Raw genomic sequence first — 20,980 nt, forward strand, 5'->3', positions numbered from 1 at the left:
AGTTCCAAAACATACTGAATGGAAATCCATCTCCTATACATTCCAAGAATTCACGCTGTATGTTGTTGGTGCTATCTTGATTTGTCCCATCCATAAATAGATTAAACTCCTTGTGATAGGGATTTTTCATATTTTCCATATTACAGGCAGCCTTGATTTCTTTATTTATGCACGCCCTACATCACAGCTACTATTAGGAGGTTGATAAACAACCCCAACCAATATTCCCTGCTCCCTGCTATACCCAAACTGATTTGAAGTCTACACCATGATCTGCCAAGCCAAGATACTTTTTTAACCACTGAAGTGATGTCACCCCTTATCAGCTGCACTTCTGGGCCTCCTTTCTCTTTTGTTTTTCCTTCCTAAATGTCGCTGAGCACTCTAACAAACTTCTGCAGATTTACTGTTGAAAGTATCCTGACTGGTTGCATCATGGTCTGGTACAGCAATTCGAAAGCGCAAGGGAGCGGTGGACTCAGCCCAATACATCACAGGCACATCGCTCCCCACCATCGGTAGTATCTACAGGAGGCATTGCCTCAAGAAGGCAATATCTGTCATCAAAGATCCCCACCATCCGGGCCATGCCATCTTCTCACAGCTACCATCGGGCAGGAGGTACAGAAGCCTGAAGTCCCACACCACCAGGTTCAAGAACAGCTACTTCCCTTCAACCATTCAGTTCCTGAACCAACCGGCACAACCCTAATCGCTACAGTTTAGCAGCACGATGACCACTTTGATCACTTTGCACTAAAACAGACTTTGTTCTTTTTTTTGTTCTATTTATGTTCTTTCTTGTAAAAATTGTGTATAATTTATGCTAAATTTATGCTTTTTCTTGTGAACACTGCATATCCGATGCTATGTACCTGTGATGCTGCTGCAAGTAAGTTTTTCATTGCACCTGTGCGCACATGTACTTGTGCAGATGACAATAAACTTGACTTTGACTTTGGTCACACTACAGTTGAATTTCTATAATGGCAATTAAATCACATTCATTTATGACTATCTGTGCCATTGATTTATCCACCTTGTTGCAAATGCATTGAGTATTTTGGTAAGATGCTTTAAATTTGGCCTTTTAATAACTTCCTTTCGATGCTGACCTTTGTTTCCACTGGGTGGCTAAAAAAACGCTTCTCCACCCATTCCTGTTCAACATTTAAGCAAAATTTTGAATCTATGTCCTCTAGTCTTTGAACCTTCCTCTAAGAGGAACAGCTTCCTTCTATTTTTCCTGCCTAAACCCACTGGAATTCCTTCAAATCTCCTCCCAATCTTCTTTGCTTAAAGGGGAACAACTGTTGCTTCTCCAGTCTAACCTTTCATCTCCTGGTGGCCACCCACTTCAATTTCACATCCCACTCCCAAACTGACATGTCCATCCATGGCCTCCTTGACTGCCTCGTTGAGGCCAGGCGCAGGTTGGAGGAACAACACCTCATATTCCGCCTTGGGAGTCTCCAACCTGATGGCCTCATCTTCGATTTCTCTAACTTCTCGTAACCCCACTCCTTCTTTTTCTTACCCCCTCCCACTCCTTTGTCTTCCCTTATTCCTGTGGCTCCCTTCCCCTGCCTTGATGACCTGCCCATCTCCTCTCCTCCCTTCCTCTATCCTTTATTCTATGGTCCACTGCCCTCTCCTACCCTTTGCCTCTTCTACCTATCACCTCTCAGTTTATTACATCTTCTCACCCTCCCCCACCCACCTACCTTCCCCCCTCACCTGAACTCACCTATCCCCTGCCTGCGTGTGCTCCTCCCCCTCCCCCCATCTTCTTACTCTGGCTTCTGCCCTCTTCCTTTCCAGTCTTGATGAAGGGTCTTGACCTGAAACGGCGATTGTTTATTTCCCTCCATAGATGTTGCCTGAACTGCTGAGTTCCTCCAGCACTTATTGTCTATTGCTCCAGATTCCAGCATCTGCAGAATTTCTTGAGTCTCCAAAATTCCCCTTCCCTGGAACCATTCTTAAAATCTTCCCTGCCCCCTCTTAAAGAGCAACTCAAAACAATAGAGAGTGACAATAATTATCTTCTTCTCTTTCCCAAACCGCTTCTGAGCTGAAACTACTCCTTGTGGCCTGAGCAACACTTAAAGAGCTGATGAAGCCTACAGTTCACCATCTATTGCTGTCACCATTTGTTCCTCAATGTCTCACATCGCCAGGCAGGGTCTATTTGTCTATAAAAAGCCTCTTGAATAATCATTAATGTACCACCACAATTTCCACACCGTGGAATATTTTCACTTTTAATTGTCAGGTTCAGCATGTTGAGTAATACCCTTTATCTCGCAAAATAATTGCAATGAGTTGAAGGGCCCTGACAGCCACAAGAAAGGAAAATTCCCACAGTTGAGGTGTTTTAACATCTTGAAGAATATTTGTTGTGCTTTAACAGTTCACTTATCTCAAGAAAGAAAATAATGCAAGGCTTCAAATGAGCAGAGGGGTGGGTTCTAAGTGTTCCATCTGCACAACAGCACTTTCACTCGATAACTTTTCTCCCCAGCATCAACCACGAGACTTTACTTAGCGACATGCTTGCCTGACGGCTGTCATAGGACTAACTGAGGCCCTATTTGCAGATCTGAATCAATATTTAATTACAGAGTGCAATGATCTCAGAATGGAGTCAATTTAGTCTGATGGGAGGGGAATGCCGGACCCCACAGGCTGTGAGATTCACTCCAGACCGACATCCGAACCAATTCACAGCACAGCCAGGGGCTTGGATCTCAGAGTGAGGGTCCTCCAGGTGAAGGGTATCAACCTGAAACGTCCACTGTCCATTTCCCTCTGCAGGTGCTGATCGACCTGCAGAGTTCTGCCATCATCTTGTTTGTTGCTCCAGATTCCAGTATCTGTGGTCTCTTGTGCCTCCGCACCACACTGCCTGACACATGTGGGAGTGATAGCACAGTGAACTAACAGCCAGAATTCTGGACCACTGGTATAGACCTGGTTCAAGTCCCACCAGGGCAGTTGGGAAATCATGGACTCATACAGCACAGAAGCCAGTCCTTCAGCCCAAAATGTCCATGCCAACCTTTTGCCCTCCTACACTAATCCCATTCAACCACATTAGGCCCCAATCTTTGTACACCTTGCCTATTTAAGTGCCTGTCTAAATATCTCTTAAAGTGATAGTATCTGATTCCACCGTCTCCCCTGGTAGTGTATCCCAGATATTAACACTCTCTGTGTGAGAAACCTACCCCTCAAATCCCCTTTAAACCCCTTCCTCTCACCTTAAACCTATGCCCTCTTTTGATACCCCTACCATGGGCAAAAGATCTACCCATCTATGCCTCTCGTAATCTTATATACCTCTATCAGGTGACCTCTCAGCCTCCTTCACTCCAGGGAAAACAAGACCAGCCAATTCAATCTCTCACCATAACTAAAGCCCTCCAATCCAGACAACATCCTGGTGAATCTCCTCTGCACTTTCTCCAGTGCAACCATATCCTTCCTATAGTGTGGTGACCAGAACTGCACACACTACTCCAAGTGCAGTCTGACCAATGTTTTGTAAAGTTGCAATGTAACATCCCCATTTTTATATTCTATAACCTGACCTATGAAGGCAAATATGCTATATGCCTTCTTCACCACACCTGTGTTACCACTTTCAGCGAACTATGGACTTGACTCTCAAGGTCCCTCTGTTCATCAACATACCTTATCATTTACTATACGTCTTGACCCAAAGTGCATTGGACTTGTTGGGATTAAATTCCGTCTGCAACGGTCCACCCAATTTTCCATCTGATCTATATCCTACTGTAGTCTTAGGCAACCTTCCTCACTATGCACAAAACCACCAACTTATGTGTCGTCTACAGACTTACTAAACATTCCTCCTACATTCGCGTCTGAGTTGATAATATATATCACAAATAACAATGGTCCCAACGCCAATTCCCGCCCTACATCACTAGTCACAGAGTTCCAATCAGAAAAGGAACCTTTCACCACCACCCTCTGTCTCCTAGCACCAAGCCAGTTTTGGATCCAATTAGCCAGCTTGCCTTGGATCCCATGTGCCTTAACCTTCTGGACCAGCCTACCATGGGGGACCTTGTCAAAAGCCATTCTAAAGACAATGCCTACCATCCAGCCTTCATCCATCTTCTTAGCTACTTTCACAAAAAACTCAGTCAAATTAGTGAAACAGGATCTCCCCTGCACAAAGCCATGCTATCTGTGATCAGTCCCTTCCTTTCCAAGTGTCCTTTTGCATTTTCTCCAATAATTTCCCTACCACTAACATATGGCTCATTGGCCTAAAGTTGCCTAGTTTATCCCTGCTGACCTTTTTAAACAAAGGAACAACATTAGCTAACCTCCAGTCTTCTGATACCTTCCTTGTGGCTGATAAAGATGCAAAAATCTCCATCAGGGTCCCTGGTATCTCCTCCCTTGTTTCCTATTGCATCCTAGGATAGATCTCATCTGGCCCAAGGGATTTATCAACCATTTATCCATGACATCTGACACCACTCTGTTAATACTTACATGCTCCAGACGATCAAAGTACCCCTCCCTGAACTCGCTATCTTCCACATGCTTTTCCTTAGTGAATTTCATGGACCCTCTTTACTCTCTTAATTTCTTTCTTAAGTTCTCTCCTATACCCTCTATATTCCTCAAGAGACTCACCTTATCTCAGGTGTTTCCTTTATTGTTCCTTCTCTTTTCAAACCTTCAATCTTTTTTCATCCAAGGTCCCCTAATCTTGCTATGTTTCCTTACTGGAGCATGCTGGCCCTGAACTCTTTCCACTATATCTAACAAGTGGGACTCTCTTTTAAAAGACTCTACCAATGAACTATGTACTTACGTCCCCAGATCTTTCTATTCTTGGATCCCTTGCAGCATTGTGTCAACTTGCTAATTTGCCTCTCCTCATTCTTCATACAAGGGTAACACCACCTGCCTTGGTTGGGCCAGGCAGATTGAGAAAGTGGTTAAAATAGATTATGGGATCCCAGGCTTTCAAAACAGAGGCACAGAATACAATAGCAAGGAAGTCGTGAAGAACCTTTTATTAAACACTGCCATATAAAATCTTTATAAAGCCCAGCCACAGTTGCATTTGGAAAGATGTCAAGGCTTTAGAAAGGGTGGGGATGAGAGTTACCAAAATAATTCCAAGGATGAAGGACCTTAGTCCTGTGGACAGACTGGAGAAGTGGGGGTTGTTCTCCTCGGAACAGAGGAGGTTGTGAGGGGATCCAATAGAGAGGTTTCAAATCATGAATGGTCTAGACAAGAGTATATAAGGAGGAACTGTTCCCATTCCAGGGGAGGGTGAAAGAACAAAAGTAACGTGCAGAAAAGGTTTTTTAACAAGTGGTTGGGATCCACTGAACACATTTCATGGCACTTTACCTCAGGGAGGATATGTTAACTTTGGAGGGATTTACCAGAAAAGAAAACTCTGGATTCCAAGGGTTATAGAGTCATGCAACGTGGAAACAGGCCCTTCAGCCCAACTAGCCCATGCCGAGTGTGTTGCCCAGTGAGCCAGTCCCATCTGGCCACAGTCGGCCCATAGCCCTCTAAAACTTTCCTATCCGTGTACTTATCTCGATGGCTTTTAAATGTTGCTAATGTGCCTGCCTCAACCACTAGTTCTGGCAGCTCATTCCAAATACGCACATCCTTTGCGTAAAGAAGCTGCCCCTGATGTCCCTTTTAAATCTCTTGCCTTTGATCTTAAACCTATGCCCTCTTGTTTTAAGCACCCTCTCCCTGGGAAAAAGACTGCATGCTTTCACCCTGTTTATGCCCCTCATGATCTTACACACCTCTATCAGGTTACCCCTCAACCTCCTACATTCCAGGGAACACAGTCCTAGCCTACGCAACCTCTCCTTGTAACTCAGGCCCCCAAGTCCAGGCAACATCCTGCTAAATCTCTTCTGAACTCTTTCTAGTTTAATAACATCTTTCCTATAACAGGGTGACCAAAACCGTACACAATATTCCAAGTGCGGACTCACCAATGTCTTGTATAACTGCAACCTAACTTCCCAACTCCTACATTGAATGCGCTGACTGATGAAGGCCAGTGTGCCAAACGCCTTCTTCACCACCCTGTCTACCTGTGACACCGCTTTCAATGAACTATGTACTTGCACTCCTAGGTCCCACTGTTCCGTAACACTGCCCAGGGCCCTACCATTTACTGTCCCATTAAATTAAGAGCAATTACACAAAAATGGGATTGTATGCCTTAGAATTTTGGGAACTGGGAAATGAAGAGAATTTTCAAGCAATTGGAGGAAGGTGATAGTTTCTCTCCATCTGCCCTATCTCCACTGACCGGGGAGTCATGGACTTGGGGCAAACACTAAAACTTAGATTCAGGTCTTTCAGAGACAAAGTTTGAAAACACTTCGGCATAAAGGGTGCCGGAACTTTGGAGCTCTCTTATGCAGGTCACAGTTGATGTCAGAACAATTGCTGGCTTTAAGTCTGAGACTGTGTCTTTTTTAGCCCAGAATACTGGAGGTTATGGATTTAGATCACCAGTCATTCACAATCTCGTTATACATTTAACAGGGAGAATGGACTCAGCTTCCACCCATGTTGCTGGAATTTATTCAGTAAGTTTGATGCGCTTAACTACAAACCAATTTTTAGTTAGAAACACTCAATTCACAGAAAATAAAGCCAAAATAGAGTAGATTTAATCATGGCTTTCTTTAATTAAAGTTCATTTTGAGTTGTCTATCGAATTTAGTCAAGACATCAACACTTGTAAGGCTAGACGTGATTGTCAGCCATTGTAATTGTGTGAATGATTAACATGCTCACCTGAAATTTCTATCTCTTCTCGTTTCCTGGATGCCATAATCCATTTGGAATATGCTGGTTAACTTCTACATTAACATAATGAGTTGAGCCAATGTGATAAGATTCGTACAATGACATTGCCAGGTATAATTTCCTGGTATTTGTTACCGCTTTTGTCCTTTACTTATTCTTGTTCTCCAGTCCTCCAGATGTAAAGGCTCACTATCTATTAGCTTTTTGATTATTTCCTGCACCTGTCCACATTTTAACAATTTATGTAAAAAGACCTGTCTCCTTGGACTTGCACCGTTTCTACATTTTCATCATTTGGAAAGCAATCTGTTCCAACTAAGAATCAGACAATTGTTAGGGTAAAGGAGGAAGCCATTTGGCTCATTGAGTCTGTGGTGGTTCCATGTACAGTGATCGCAACAGCCCCATTCACATGCTCCTTCCCCATAGCCCTGCATGTTATTTTCCCTTGTGCCTGTCCAACCCCGTTTAGAAAGTCCCGATCTAATTCTGTTTCCAAAAACTCAAAGGCTGCGAATTCCTGATTGTGACTACTCTCTCAGTAAAATAATCTTTCCTCAATCCTTTTGCCCTACTCTTTAAGTCTGTCCCCTCCACCCCCCACCCCCAGTCCTTGAACTATTGATAAGAATAGCTTCCCTCTACTTACACTGTCAAAGCATATCGTGATCTTGTACATCAAACTTCCTCCCAATCTTTTTTTGCTCAAGGAAAAACCCGGCTTCTCCAGTCTAACCTTGTAACGGACAACCTTTGCCCCTGGAACTATTCTGGTAAAACTTTTCTGCACCCACTCTGGGATCTTCCCATTCTCCCACTGTGGCCTAACTAGATGAAGTCTAAACTAGTTCACCCCACATTTGTCCACATTGAAATCCACTTGCCACAGTTTTGCCCAGTTGTACAAAGCAATGATATCTATTTGTAATTTAATGTTAACATCTGCTCTGTGTCTGCCTACTTCTGTGTTATCAGCACATTTGATTGTGTGACTGTCTGCCCCGTAATCTCAGTTACACGATTGGTCACATCCCTCCAATCCAAGCACCTGCCCTTTATCCCTGCGCTTTGCCTCTTATATGTGAAACATCTGTGTAATATGCTCCAGCTATCTCCCTATCCCTGTCTATTAAGTAACTTTAAGATCTCCAATACCTTTTCAGAGCCAGGTTAGAGTGGAAGACAAGCTGAAGAAGGAATTCAGGAGATCAGGAGGCAAAGGGATAGCCAACATTTCAGGTCGAGACCCTGAATTGAGACCCTGCCTCAATAGGTCCTATGCCATTCGTTTGATGATTTCTTCTGGCAACAGGTTCTACATTGAATGGGGCATATGTCGTGAACTGTTGGCACATCACACAGATGCCAGCATGGTTTAAAGAGCAAAGAGCTTCTTATCCTCTTCCCAAAGCTTTCTTCATCCTCTGTGCTTTCCTTTCACTACAAATACCAGCTGATGCAGGGATGGCCTACCCAGTAAGTTCAATTCCAAAGCTTCCTGCCTTCCTGTTCACTTGTAGGTTTGCAATTAGCCATCTCTGCCTTCTCTAGATTCACTCAGATTCTCTCCTTCACCTTGCTGCCTCTCTGATTACGAATTACTCAGGAAAACTGACCCATTTGTTGACGTTCCCTATCCAAACTCCGAGACCTGGGACTCGACACCTCCCTCTGCAACTGGATCCTTGACTTCCTGACCAACAGACTGCAATCAGTGAGGATAGGCAGCAATACTTCCGGCACAATTATTCTCAACACTGGTGCCCCACAAGGCTGCATCCTCAGCCCTCTACTCCACTCTCTATACACTCATGACCGCGTGGCCAGATTCTGCTCCAACTCCATCTACAAGTTTGCAGATGATACCACCATTGTGGGCCGTATCTCAAATAACAATGAGTCAGAGTACAGGAAGGAGATAGAGAGCTTAGTGACATAGTGTCATGACAACAACCTTTCCCTCAATGTCAGAAAAACAAAGCCGGTCATTGACTTCAGTAAAGGGGCGATGTACATGCAACTGTCTACATCAACGGTTCTGAGGTGGAGAGAGTTGAGACCTTCAAGTTCCTGGGAGTGAACATCACCAATAGCCTGTCCTGGTCCAACCACGTAGATGCCACAGCCAAGAAAGCTCACCAGCACCTCTACTTCCTCAGGAGGCTAAAGAAATTTATCATGTCCCCCTTGACACTCACCAACTTTTATCGATGCACCATAGAAAGCATCCTATCTGGATGCATCATGGCTTGGTATGGCAACTGCTCTGCCCCGGACCACAAGAAACTTCAGAGAGTTGTGGACACAGCTCAGCACATCACGGAAACCAGCCTCCCCTACCTCTCGCTGCCTCGGTAAAGCAGCCAGCATAATCAAAGACCCCACCCACCCCGGACATTCTCTCTTCTCTCCTCTCCCATCAGGCAGAAGATATGAAAGCCTGAAAGCACGTACCACCAGGCTCAAGGGCAGATTCTATCCCACTGTTATCAGGCTATTGAATGGTCTGCTAGTACGATGAGATGAACTCTTGACTTCACAATCTACCTCTCTATGACCTTCCATCTTATTGTCTACCTGCACTGCACTTTCTCTGTTACTCTGCATCCTGTATTGTTTTACCTTGTACTACCTCAATGCACTGTGTAATGAACTAATCTGTATGAACGGTATGCGAGACAAGTTTTTCACTGTACCTTGGTACATATGACAATAATAAACCAATTCCAATTCCAATTAGCTGTCCCTAGACCTATTTTATTGAGAGAAAGGTGCTTTTGTCAAAATTCATCTTTGGTAACTCCCACTTTTTTTGGCAGTTTGGGATCGATCTCCTGTTCTTCGCCCACCTCACTCCCACTCCTAATATTCCATTCCATTGAACTGAATATCGCTTACAACAGGAGACTGATACTGTGTTGCATGCAAGCATTCCTTTTTCAGTGCCCCCAAGGGCAACAGAGTGAAATAAGGCCACCTCTAACAACAGTTTATTTACATCAGTACCCAGACCAAACCACACAGCCCTCTGGGTGCATTGCAATGAAAGAGATTCTACATTTCTATTTGACAAGACTCTCATGTCTAGAATGGGCTTTTTGGCTCGACTCCTTCAGTTTCTGGAGACACAAGAGACTGCAGGTGTTGGAATCTGGAGCAAAAAATAAACTCCTGGAAGAACTCAGCACTTCTCTCCATAGATCCTGCTTGACCCGTTGAGTTCTTCCCAGAGTTTATTGTTTCACTCCTTAAGTCTTTGACTTAATCAGAGTTGGAGCAGCTACATAGAACACAGAACATAGAACACTACAGCACAGTACAGGCCCTTCGGCCCACAATGTTGTGCCGACATTTTATCCTGCTCTAAGATCTATCTAACCCTTCCCTCCCCCATAGCCCCCTATTTTTCTATCATTCGTGTACTCAATGCACTTATGTTTTGAAATGATCTGCATGGGTGACATGCTAAACAAAGTTATTTTACTGTGTCTTGGTACATGTGACAATAATAAGCCAATTCCAATTCCAATAAAGGAGTGCATTTTTATAAATCACCTGTATTTGCAAATTAAGCAAGTATGCAGAAAGGGGGCAGAACCAACGTTGAATCCTGAGTGCTGGTTGAATGGAATAAATTATACAGCCAGTCCCCAGGTTACGTAAGGTTTCTGTTCCTGAACATTTCCATTAGCTGACTTCTCTGTAAGTCAGTAACATCCATTTTCTACAGTTCCCCATATCGTAACACTCCACTTACACCTGCTCTTTCATTTTGTTGAATATTCACCCTAATTGTACCCTTAATTAAACTAATGGAATATATACTGCGTCCAGTCATGAACGAATACCGTGAAACATTTTATTATTGTTATTACTATCTTGACAAATGCTTTGAAAATGTAAGGAAGACTTTGCGTAAAGTCAGATTCCTACGAGTCAGGTCATCCCCAACCCGGGGAGCCGCTGTATTCATACGGCCTCTGTGAAATATGAGCCCACTCTCGATTGTCTGACAGGATAATTCATGAGTAAAGTCATCAGGGAGGCACAGGGCCAATCCCAGAATTGGCAGCACAAATCACGTGGAAGCACTCAGCTCTCCACAAACCACACTCTCAGATGACAGGGGGTGGGATGGGGGGATTCAAGTGGGGGCGTCAAACGAGGACATCACTCTGGCATTCTGAGGAGGGATGTTGATGTCTGGAATAGGGTGCAGTGGAGATCAAATGAGAACATAGGAGCAGGCCCCTCAATCCCGCCCCGCCATTAAATATGATCATGGCTGATCTGCCTCAGGCCTTTGTACCAGTTCCCTGTAGGCCTCAGTTCCCTGACTTTTCAAAAGTTTAAGTACTTCCTCTTTATATATCCCCAATGATAATGCTTCTACTTCCAGCGGGGGCAGAGAATAGTAAAGATCTCTGCGAGAAGTTCCTACACACCTCAGTTTTAAATGACATGGACAGGAAAGGTTAAGAAGGATGTGGGCCAAACAGGGGCAAATCGGACTAGCTTAGATGGGCATCTTGGTCAGCATGGATGAGTTGGGCCAAAGGGCCGGTTTCCATGCTGTGTTACTCTATGAGCATCCCCTAATCTTGTAATTATGTCTGCTCAGTCAAGTGTCTCCCACCAGGAGAAACATCACAACATCTACCCTGTTATGCCCCCAAGGATCGTATATGTTTGAATAAGGTCACCCTTCATTCCTCTTAACTCCAAAGAAATGGTGTTGGACTTGGGGGATTTCAGTTGTAACCAGGAACCGGAGGCTGAGGTTGTTCTCTCAAGTGCAGGAAAGGTGAAGGGAAAATTCCACAGAGGTGCTCAAAACCTTCAAGGGTTTTGGTGGAGGAAATGAGAAGAATCCATTTGTAGTAGTTGGAGGTTTGTCACCAGAAGAGGGGTTGGTAAAAACGTGGATTGTTTTCTCTGGAGCATCAGAGGCTGAGGGGAGACCTGATAGAAGTTTAAGAGGCAGTTACACAGGCACATGAACAAGCAGGGATTGGAGGGATATAGACCGTGTGCAGGGAGATAGAATTAGTTAAAACTGGCATGGTTAGCACAGATATTGTGGGCTGAAGGGCCTGTTCCTGTGATGTACTGTACAATGTTCTATATAAGACATGGATTTAAGGTGATTGGTAAAAGTATCATAGAACCATGGAATTCTTACAGCACAGAGGAGGCCCTTTGGCCCATTGAATCCATGTTATCTCTTCATACAGCAGTCCCGCTCCCCCACTCTTTCCCTATAGCACTGCAAATTATTTTCCTTCAAGCGCCTGTTCAATTCTCTTTGGAAGGGATTGATTAGCAGAAATTCAGCATGTCCGCGTTGACCCTCACCGACTTTTATCGATGCACCATAGAAAGCATCCTATCCAGATGCATCACAGCTTGGTATGGCAACTGCTCTGACCGCAAGAAACTGCAGAGAGTTGTGGACACAGCTCAGCACATCACGGAAACCAGCCTCCCCTCCATGGACTCGGTCTACATTTCTCGCTGCCTCGGTAAAGCAGCCAGCATAATCAAAGACCCCACCCACCCTGGACGTTCTCTCTTCTCCCCCCTCCCATCAGGCAGAAGATACAAAAGCCTGAAAGCACTGTTACGATTCAGGTTGCAATTTGGTGAACGTCCCTTTAAGGCACCTGGACAATAGAGTGGTAGAGTGTGTGGTGTGATCAAGACAGCAAGGAGATAACAACGTGCTGGCTGTTTTGCTCAGTGAGTCAGAGTGAGTCGAGAAGAGAAAGAGAGAGAGAGAGACACTGACTGCTGGTCTCCGTAACAATGGATGAAGAACAATAGCTGTGTCTGTCACTGCAATCCATGTACGGATTTTTGGAACAAACAAGTGGAGTCCACTTTGTCGTTAACCTGTAGTGGGAAACAGGTATCTCTGTAGGTGGCCATGTATTGAATGCCTTTGGGGTGGCAGATACTTCGGAACAAAGCAAAGGAGATCATCAGTGATTGAGGTGTCATATGGGTTCCATCGTGGGACATGCAGATTTCGTAAATTCTCTCTACATTTTCTCTTCAGTCAACGGTGGTTTTGCAAAAGTCTTTTGCTCACGTTTCACCTTATGACCAGCTGAACTGAACTTTGAGAACTATTCCTAGACTCGGAGTTTGGGAATTTGCCACACATACTCTGAGTTTAGTTTTGGGGATTATGTTCGATATCTAATGTTTTTAATTTTCTTATTATCACAAGTATTTATTAATAAAATAGTTTCTAACACTTATACATGACTCGGTATGTTTCTGTTGTTGCTGGTACATAACAGCATGTACCACCAGGCTCAAAGACAACTCCTATCCCACTGTTATAAAGCTATTGAACAGTCCCCAGTACAATAAGATGGACTCTTGACCTCACAATCTGCCTCACCATGGCCTTGCACTTTATTGTCTGCCTGCACTGCACTTTCTCTGTAACTGTAACACTTTATTCTGCATTCTCTTATTGTTAGCGTAACGCTATTACAGCGCCAGTGACCCGGGTTCAATTTGCGCTGCTGTCTGTAAGGAGTTGGTATGTTCTCCCCATATCTGTGTGGGTTTCCTCTGGGTGCCCGGGTTTCCTCCCACATTCCAAAGACGTACAGGTTAGGAAGTTGTGGGCATGCTATGTTGGCGCCGGAAGTGTGGCGACACTTGCGGGCTGCCCCCAGAACACTCTACGCAAAAGGTGCATTTCACTGTGTGTTTCAATGTACATGTGACTAATAAATAATTTAAATTTTAAATTTAAATTTTTTTTAAATTTTATCTACAGCGTGGTAACAGGCCCTTCTGGCCCAACGAGTCCGCGCTGCCCATTTTAAACCCAAATTAACCTACCCGTACGTCTTTGCAATGTGGGAGGAAACCGGAGCACCCGGAGGAAACCCACGCAGAGACGGGAAGAACGTACAAACTCCTTACAGACAGCGACGGGAATCGAACCCCGATCGCTGGCACTGTAATAGCATCGTGCTAACCACTACGCTACCGTGCCGCCCCATATAAGAAATATAAGATAAGAAATCTTACCTTATCTACTTCTCTTGTACTACCGCAACACACTGATAAAGAATTTCTACTGAGGTTCAAAGGCAGTTTTCAACAGGGAACTGGATAAATTTTATCTGGCTATAAAGAGAATAGGGAGTGGAGCTAATTGGATGACTCTTACAAAGAACTAGCACAAGCACGATGGGCCAAGTGGCCTCTCTCTGTGCTGGAACCACACTTCAGTTGGAAAGGATTGAAGCAGAAACCGTCTCAGCCCATGATGTGGTAGTGTGTTGCCATGGGCATCAAATGTGTAGGTAACAGGATCTGAAATCATTCCCCTTCCAGAGCACCGTGTCCGAAAATCCCCTCCCAATTACTTTAGTAGAACTCATTTAGCTTGGAAGAAGTGATACCTCCTGTTATGTTTGTTCTTCATTAAGAGACAAACTCCGCGTGGGTTTCATATCTGAACATTTTTATTAACCAACACCAGAGTGGTTTACTTTCCCTCTCTTTTTGCAGCCACTTCCTGTCCCCCATGTGACCCCTTGCATTGCCTACTGGGAACTGTAGTTCCTAATTATAACTACATAATAACACACCTCCTTTAAACAAATAACAACTGAAGTCTTAGCCAAGTTCATGAGTGATTTTAGGCCCATACCGCCCAAGCATCCTTTCAAAACCAAACGTTCCAGTTAGGAGATCGATTGTGAACAGGGATAGAAGGTGAAGATCAGTAAATGTCGTTTACCTTCCCCACGTATAACGGGTCGGTGCCTGTATACTCCTCCAGCACAAAGAACTGATTCCACACCCAGCCCCTCTTCACCCTCCTGTGAACCTCCTGTCCCTTTGGTAGGCGGGGCCTGGGCAACGAGGGCGAAGAATCTGATTGACTTGCCGTGCCAAGTCCCAGAAAGAGTGTCACAATCGCGAGGGCACGGCAGAATCGGCTGTCTCTCGGCTTCATTCTTTCACTCCGGTGGGAACCTCGTCGGGAGCACAGCCACAGTTCCAATTGGCACGGCAGCAAAAGCCCCGGGCACTGTTGTCAGTCTGCAGTCCAGAGATAATAAATATGTTGCTGGCTGCTGCAGGGAAGCTTGTTCTTGCAGAATAAACTTTACTGAAGAAGTGGTGTAATGGACACCTGGTACAGATAGAGACAAGAGTGTCTGTCAGTTAACTGCTTTGCCAGCCTATGTCACTTTGTACAACATCTTGAGAGACAAGATCCAAATAAGTAAGACAAATAATAAGACCGACTTTCAGTCAAGGACGAGACTCAAGGTACAAATATATCGCCTTAGATTCACCGAAACAGACACACATTATGTAGTGAGGTTGTTATGCTGAATAAAAGAACAATTGGTTTTGCCTTACTGGATATCAAGTTTATCTTTGGTGTCCAAAGCAAATTAGAACAATTTTGAACTATTTCTGCTTGGCTTTCAAGTACATTGAATGCAATTACAATTGGGATTTTCTTGAATTGGAGTCAATGATCTCAGAGTTGGATATTTTTTCAGCTGGCTCCAAGCTCTTGAAAGTTTACTCACATATTTTCTTCCTTATTATTATTTATATTTCATTTTTTCCCCATATTTACCCAAACGTTGGCTCAGTACACGACAGAATTGTAACTTTTTCTTTGTACTCAAGATTGAGTGAATATAAAGAATCAGAGCTTCAGGGGGCCTTGGTAGTGTAGAGGTCAGCATAACACTATTACAGCGCCAGCGACACGGGTTCAATTCCCACCACTGGCTGTAAGGAGTTTGTACGTTCTCCCCATATCTGTGTGGGTTTCCTCCGGGTGCTCCGGTTCCCTCCAAATTCCAAAGACGTACGGGTTAGGAAGTTGCGGGCGTGCTATGTTGGCACCGGAAGAGTGGCGACACTTGCAGGCTGCCCCCAGAACACTCTACGCAAAAGATGCATTTCACTGTGTGTTTCGATATACATGTGACTAATAAATAAATATATATCTTAGATTGTTAGAACAGGTGAATATTCTTCATATGAAAATCAAAAAAACTGCAATTACTGGAAATCTAAAACAAGAGCAGAAAATGTTAGAAGTACCCAGCAGGTCAGGCAGCACCTGTGGAGAGAGAAACAGATAAACATTTCAGGTCAGAGATTCTTCATCAAACATTAACTCCATTTCTCTTTTTATTGTTACTGCCTGTCCTGCTGACCAATTTTAACATTTTCTGTTTTTCTTCTTCCTATGGATTTTCTCCGATTGCTGTTGTGAACGTTTATATTTTTGGCTTACATTTATCATATCACTGGTGGGTTGTGAACATTCAAGGCAATTAAGACATACATGAGTTTTAACATACCAGAGGGGAAACAAAGCTGTGGGTGTATCATTAAAGAATAAAAAAAACGAGTACCAGAAACTTTGCAACAGTGACAGAAAACACAAGGCTCTTAATTTATGAGTCAAGTCTTTATCATCATTAGAAAGAATTCTCCTAATTGCACTTTCACAGAATCTGAAAGAAAATTACACCATTCCTTAGAAAGTCAGCTCTGTTCACTACACTAGCATGGTCCAATTGGTTTAGATCTTAGTGATGCTGTTGAGCTCACAATGTCAATCAATTCCTTAATTAGGTTCGAAACACGGGATCCAGGAAGGAAATGTGCGGAGGAAATCGATGGAGCTCAGAAGGATGAGGGGGGAATCTCACTGAAACCTACCGGATACTGAAAGGCCTGGATAGAGTGGACGTGGAGAGGATGTTCCCATCAGTAGGAGAGTCTAGGATCCGAGGGCACAGCCTTAGAACTGAGAATGAGGAGGAATTTCTTCAGCCATAGGGTGGTGAATCGGTGGAATTAGATGCGACGGAGGACAATGGAGGGCAAGGCACTGGGTGTACTTAAGGCAGAGGTTCTTGATTGGTAAGGGGGTTAAGGGTTGCAGGGAGAATCGGGTTGAGAAAAAAATCAGCCATGATTGAATGGCAGAGAAAACTCAATGAGCAGAATGGTTTAATTCTACTGCTATTTCTTATTGTCTCATAGATATCAGACAGTGTGTGACCAGGGGGGATATCGAGGGACATCAGACAGTGTGTGACCAGGGGGGATATCGAGGGACATCAGACAGTGTGTGACCAGGGGGGATATCGAGGGACATCAGACAGTGTGTGACCAGGGGGGATATTGAGGGACATCACACAGTGTGTGACCGGGGGGATATCGAGGGACATCAGACAGTGTGTGACCAGGGGGGATATCAAGGGGCATCAGACTGTGACCAGGGGGGATATCGAGGGTCATCAGACAGTGTGTGACCAGGGGGGATATCGAGGGACATCATACAGTGTGTGACCAGGGGGGATATCGAGGGGCATCAGACTGTGGCCAGGAGGGATATCGAGGGTCATCAGACAGTGTGTGACCGGGGGGATATCGAGAGACACCAGACAGTGTGTGACCAGGGGGGATATCGAGGGGCATCAGACAGTGTGTGACCAGGGGGGATATCGAGGATCATCAGACAGTGTGTGACTGGGAGGTGGTATCGAGGGACCTCAGACAGTGTGTGATCAGGGTGCTCCAGTTTCCTCCCACATTCCAAAGACATACGGGTTAGGAGCTCTGGGCATGCTATGTTGGCACTGGAAGCTTGGTGACACTGCCCGCAGAACACTCTAGGCAAAGATGCAGTTCACTGTGTGTTTCGTCGTACATGTGACTCATAAAGATATCTTATAAATTACCAATTATTTGATTAGAAGCAGTTCAGAGAGGGTTTACTCGACAGATGCCTGGAATGGGGTAGGTTCGGACAGGCTAAGCTTGTATCCACTGGAGTTTAGAGGGATGAGAACGGACAATTGAATGGTCTTGACAGGATGGATGTGGAAAGGATGCTTCTTCTTGTGGGAGAATCCAGAACTGGAGATTAATGTTTAAAGACAGAGTTGAGGCAAAACGTTTTCTCTTGGAGGCTTGAGAGTCTTTAGAACTCTATTCCTCAAAGGACGGCGGAAGCAGTCTTCGAATATGTGTAAAGCAGAGGTGGATAGATGAGCAAAGGGATGAAAGGAGTTGAGGTTACAATCAGATGAGATGCATGACGGTAAAGTGGTCTCCTCCCTCTCCTAATTCCTACAATGATTCAACTCAGTCATAGATTTATTGACACAAGTGGATGTAGGCCAGCTTCAGTTCCAGGTAGATTCATTAAATCTCACAGCACAGAAGGAGGCCATTTCATCCCTTGTGCCTGTACCAGCTCTTTCAAGGAACCTCATGATGATTCCAACTCCCCTTTCACCACAGCTCTGCCTTTTCTCTTTCTCAACACTTAATCAATTCCCCTTTGAAATGTAAAGCTAATCCTATTTCCGCCCTTTCCAACAATGCATTCCAGATCACAATATCTTCTGCCTGAAGTGAGTTCCCCGCAACTTGCAGATGCCCCTTTTACCAATTATTTTAAATCCGAAACCTCTGTTTGTCGCCACTGCAAACCACTTCTCATATTTATCAACATTTTTCATGATTTTTTTAAACACTTCTATCAAGCCTCCTCTCTACCTTTTTCTGCTCTGAAGAGAACAGCCCCAGCTTTTGTAGTGGTGCATAGGAAAGAATGCCAGTGATGGACAGGGACATATCCCATGTAGAAGGGGGCCAATCATCCCTTTGTTCTTCTGCCAGCTCTTTGAAAGAACCATGCAATTAGTCCCATCCCTTTGCTCTTTCAGGTAGCTCTGCGATATATGTCTCCCTTTCAGGCATTTTATACACCACTCTCTCTGCACGAGTCTGATCAATTAATTGAGCTACTAACATGGCTATTAAATGTCAGTACATTTAAGGAATTTTGGGATTATCCATTCCTCCCAGTTGCACGTTGGGAATATTTTATTTCCCAAATTCCCGTAAATTCCCTGAAACAGGAATATGGAACCGAGCATTCATCGTGCTGTTGGAAATTGTTAGCAGAGCTCAGTCTGTTGAAAATGTCTCTCTATTACCATGAAATCCACCTAGAGCCTTAAACATACATAAGGATCACACAGCGTTGAATGTCATTCTCCCTTGTGTCAATGTGTTTGTCAAAGCATTAGTGGCATACGCTACCAGCTAGTTAGCCACTCCAAGACAAGAATTTAGATTTTTTTTGCAAAAATTCTTTTAAGTTATGACATACTTGACAGAGACATGGGCAAACACATCACAGCCATTAAAATGACTTATTCCCAGACTCAACCCATTAACTGTTACAAGTGTATGGGTAGAAAAATCTACAGATATGCTCATTAAAAATAACTTGAAAGATATCAATGGATAAGGAAGTTTCAACGTATTGAAGTATGCATCACAGAATCACAGAAGATGATGGCATAGAAGGAGCCCATCACATTAGTGTAGCAGTTAGCATAATGCTTTACAGCGCCAGCGACCCGGGTTCAATTCCGGCAGCTGTCTGTAAGGAGTTTGTACGTTCTCCCCGTGTCTCCGTGGGTTTCCTCCGGGTGCTCCGGTTTCCTCCCACATTCCAAAGACGTACGGGTTAGGAAGTTGTGGGCATGCTATGTTGGCGCCGGAAGCGTGGTGACACTTGCGGGCTGCCCCCAGAACATTCTACACAAAAGATGTATTTCTCTGTGTGTTTCGATGTACATGTGACTAATAAAAGATATCTTATGTGACAACACTTCGAAGGAGCAGAAATCCTTTGTCTCACACCCTGGAATTTTATCAACAGTCCTGTAAGTTCCTTACTGTCCAGTATCATCCCATATTTACTCACAATGTAGGAGGCTGTTTGGCCATTGAGTTTCTGCTAGCTCTCAGTCCCAACCCTCAACATATTTCCCTTTACCCTATTCTCTCACACATGCCCACTAACTGCAGTCCAAGCCCAATTCTCCTGTCACTCAGCTGCACTAGGGGTAATTAACCAATCAATCCACATGTCATTGGGATGTGAGAGGAAACTGGAGTATCCGTGGTCACAGGAAGAACATGCAAACTCCACACAGACAGCACTGGAGGTCAGGATCGAACCTGGGTCGCTGGAGCTGGGTCGCTAACTTCTGCTTTACTTTGTTGCTCCAATTCCCTTTCAATATTCCTTTTGGAAGCGCTTTCCAGAACCCTCCACACCTGCGCTCTGTCCGTAACCGTGACCTGCATCTCCCCATTGCCAGTCACTTCAACTCCCCCTCCCACACTATCACAGATGTGTCAGTCCTCGGCCTCCTCCACTGCCAGGAGAATTCCAAGCACAAACTGGAGGAACAGCCCCTCATTTTCCATCTTGGAACCTTGCAGCCTAACGGCATGAACATTGGATTCTCTCACTTTAGGTAATCCCCACCCTCCCCTCTTCCCCACAACCCTGCGCCCCCCCCACCCACACCACTCTTCTTCTCTTCTTCCATTTCCTAGCCCTTTTTTTTTCCTTTCTCTCCTTACCTTTGACCCATCTCCCGGGGGATCTGCTCTCCCCTCCTCCCCCGCACCTGCCTATCACTATGTCTTACCTGCCTCTACCTATCACCTCCCTGTGCCCACCCCGCCTCCCCTCTTTTGTCCACCTATCACTGCTCTGCTTTTCCCTCCTATATATTGGGCTTCCCCTTTTCCTATCTTCAGTCCCGAAGAAGGGTCCTGACCCGAAACGTTGACCGCCGGCTTTTCTCCACAGATGCTGCCTGGCCGGCTGAGTTCCTCCAGCATCATCATGTTTTTCATTCCTTGTAAATCTCCTCTGCACCCTTTCTAGTTTAATGCCATCTTTCCCATAGCAGAATGACCAAAACTGAACACAATATTCCAAATGCAGCCTCACCAACGTCTTGTTCAACTGCAACATAACATCCCAACTTCTATACTCAGTGCCCTGACTGATGAAGGCCAGAAAAGCCTTCTTCACCACCCTGTCGACTTGTGACTCCACTTTCAGGTAAATTCATTTGAACTTTCAAACTCATTTGAATGGAGTCTCATGTCCTGCGAAGATCTGTCACCACTGTTCTGCAATATCGGTTTGAACAGGTGTAAGTTATTTATCAAGATTCCCTTTTGTCTCGACGCATTTATCTTTTGGAGAATCAGCTCCAGAATGTGT

General features: G+C 44.6%; 1 protein-coding gene across 2 annotated transcripts in view; it reads right to left on the reverse strand.

The window, feature by feature from the left end:
• The window catches only part of cdh7a (cadherin 7a), a 177,094-nt gene that overhangs the window by 132,957 nt on the left and 23,157 nt on the right, over positions 1-20,980 (reverse strand). For both annotated transcript variants that reach the window (XM_052022765.1, XM_052022763.1), the window contains exon 2: positions 14,624-15,022. In XM_052022765.1, the coding sequence (XP_051878725.1) occupies positions 14,624-14,842 (219 nt within the window). In that variant the 5' untranslated portion in view covers positions 14,843-15,022. The remainder of the gene's footprint in view (positions 1-14,623; positions 15,023-20,980) is intronic.

Source organism: Pristis pectinata, chromosome 9 (assembly GCF_009764475.1).
Source record: "Pristis pectinata isolate sPriPec2 chromosome 9, sPriPec2.1.pri, whole genome shotgun sequence".
NCBI classification, from domain to species: Eukaryota; Metazoa; Chordata; class Chondrichthyes; order Rhinopristiformes; family Pristidae; genus Pristis; species Pristis pectinata.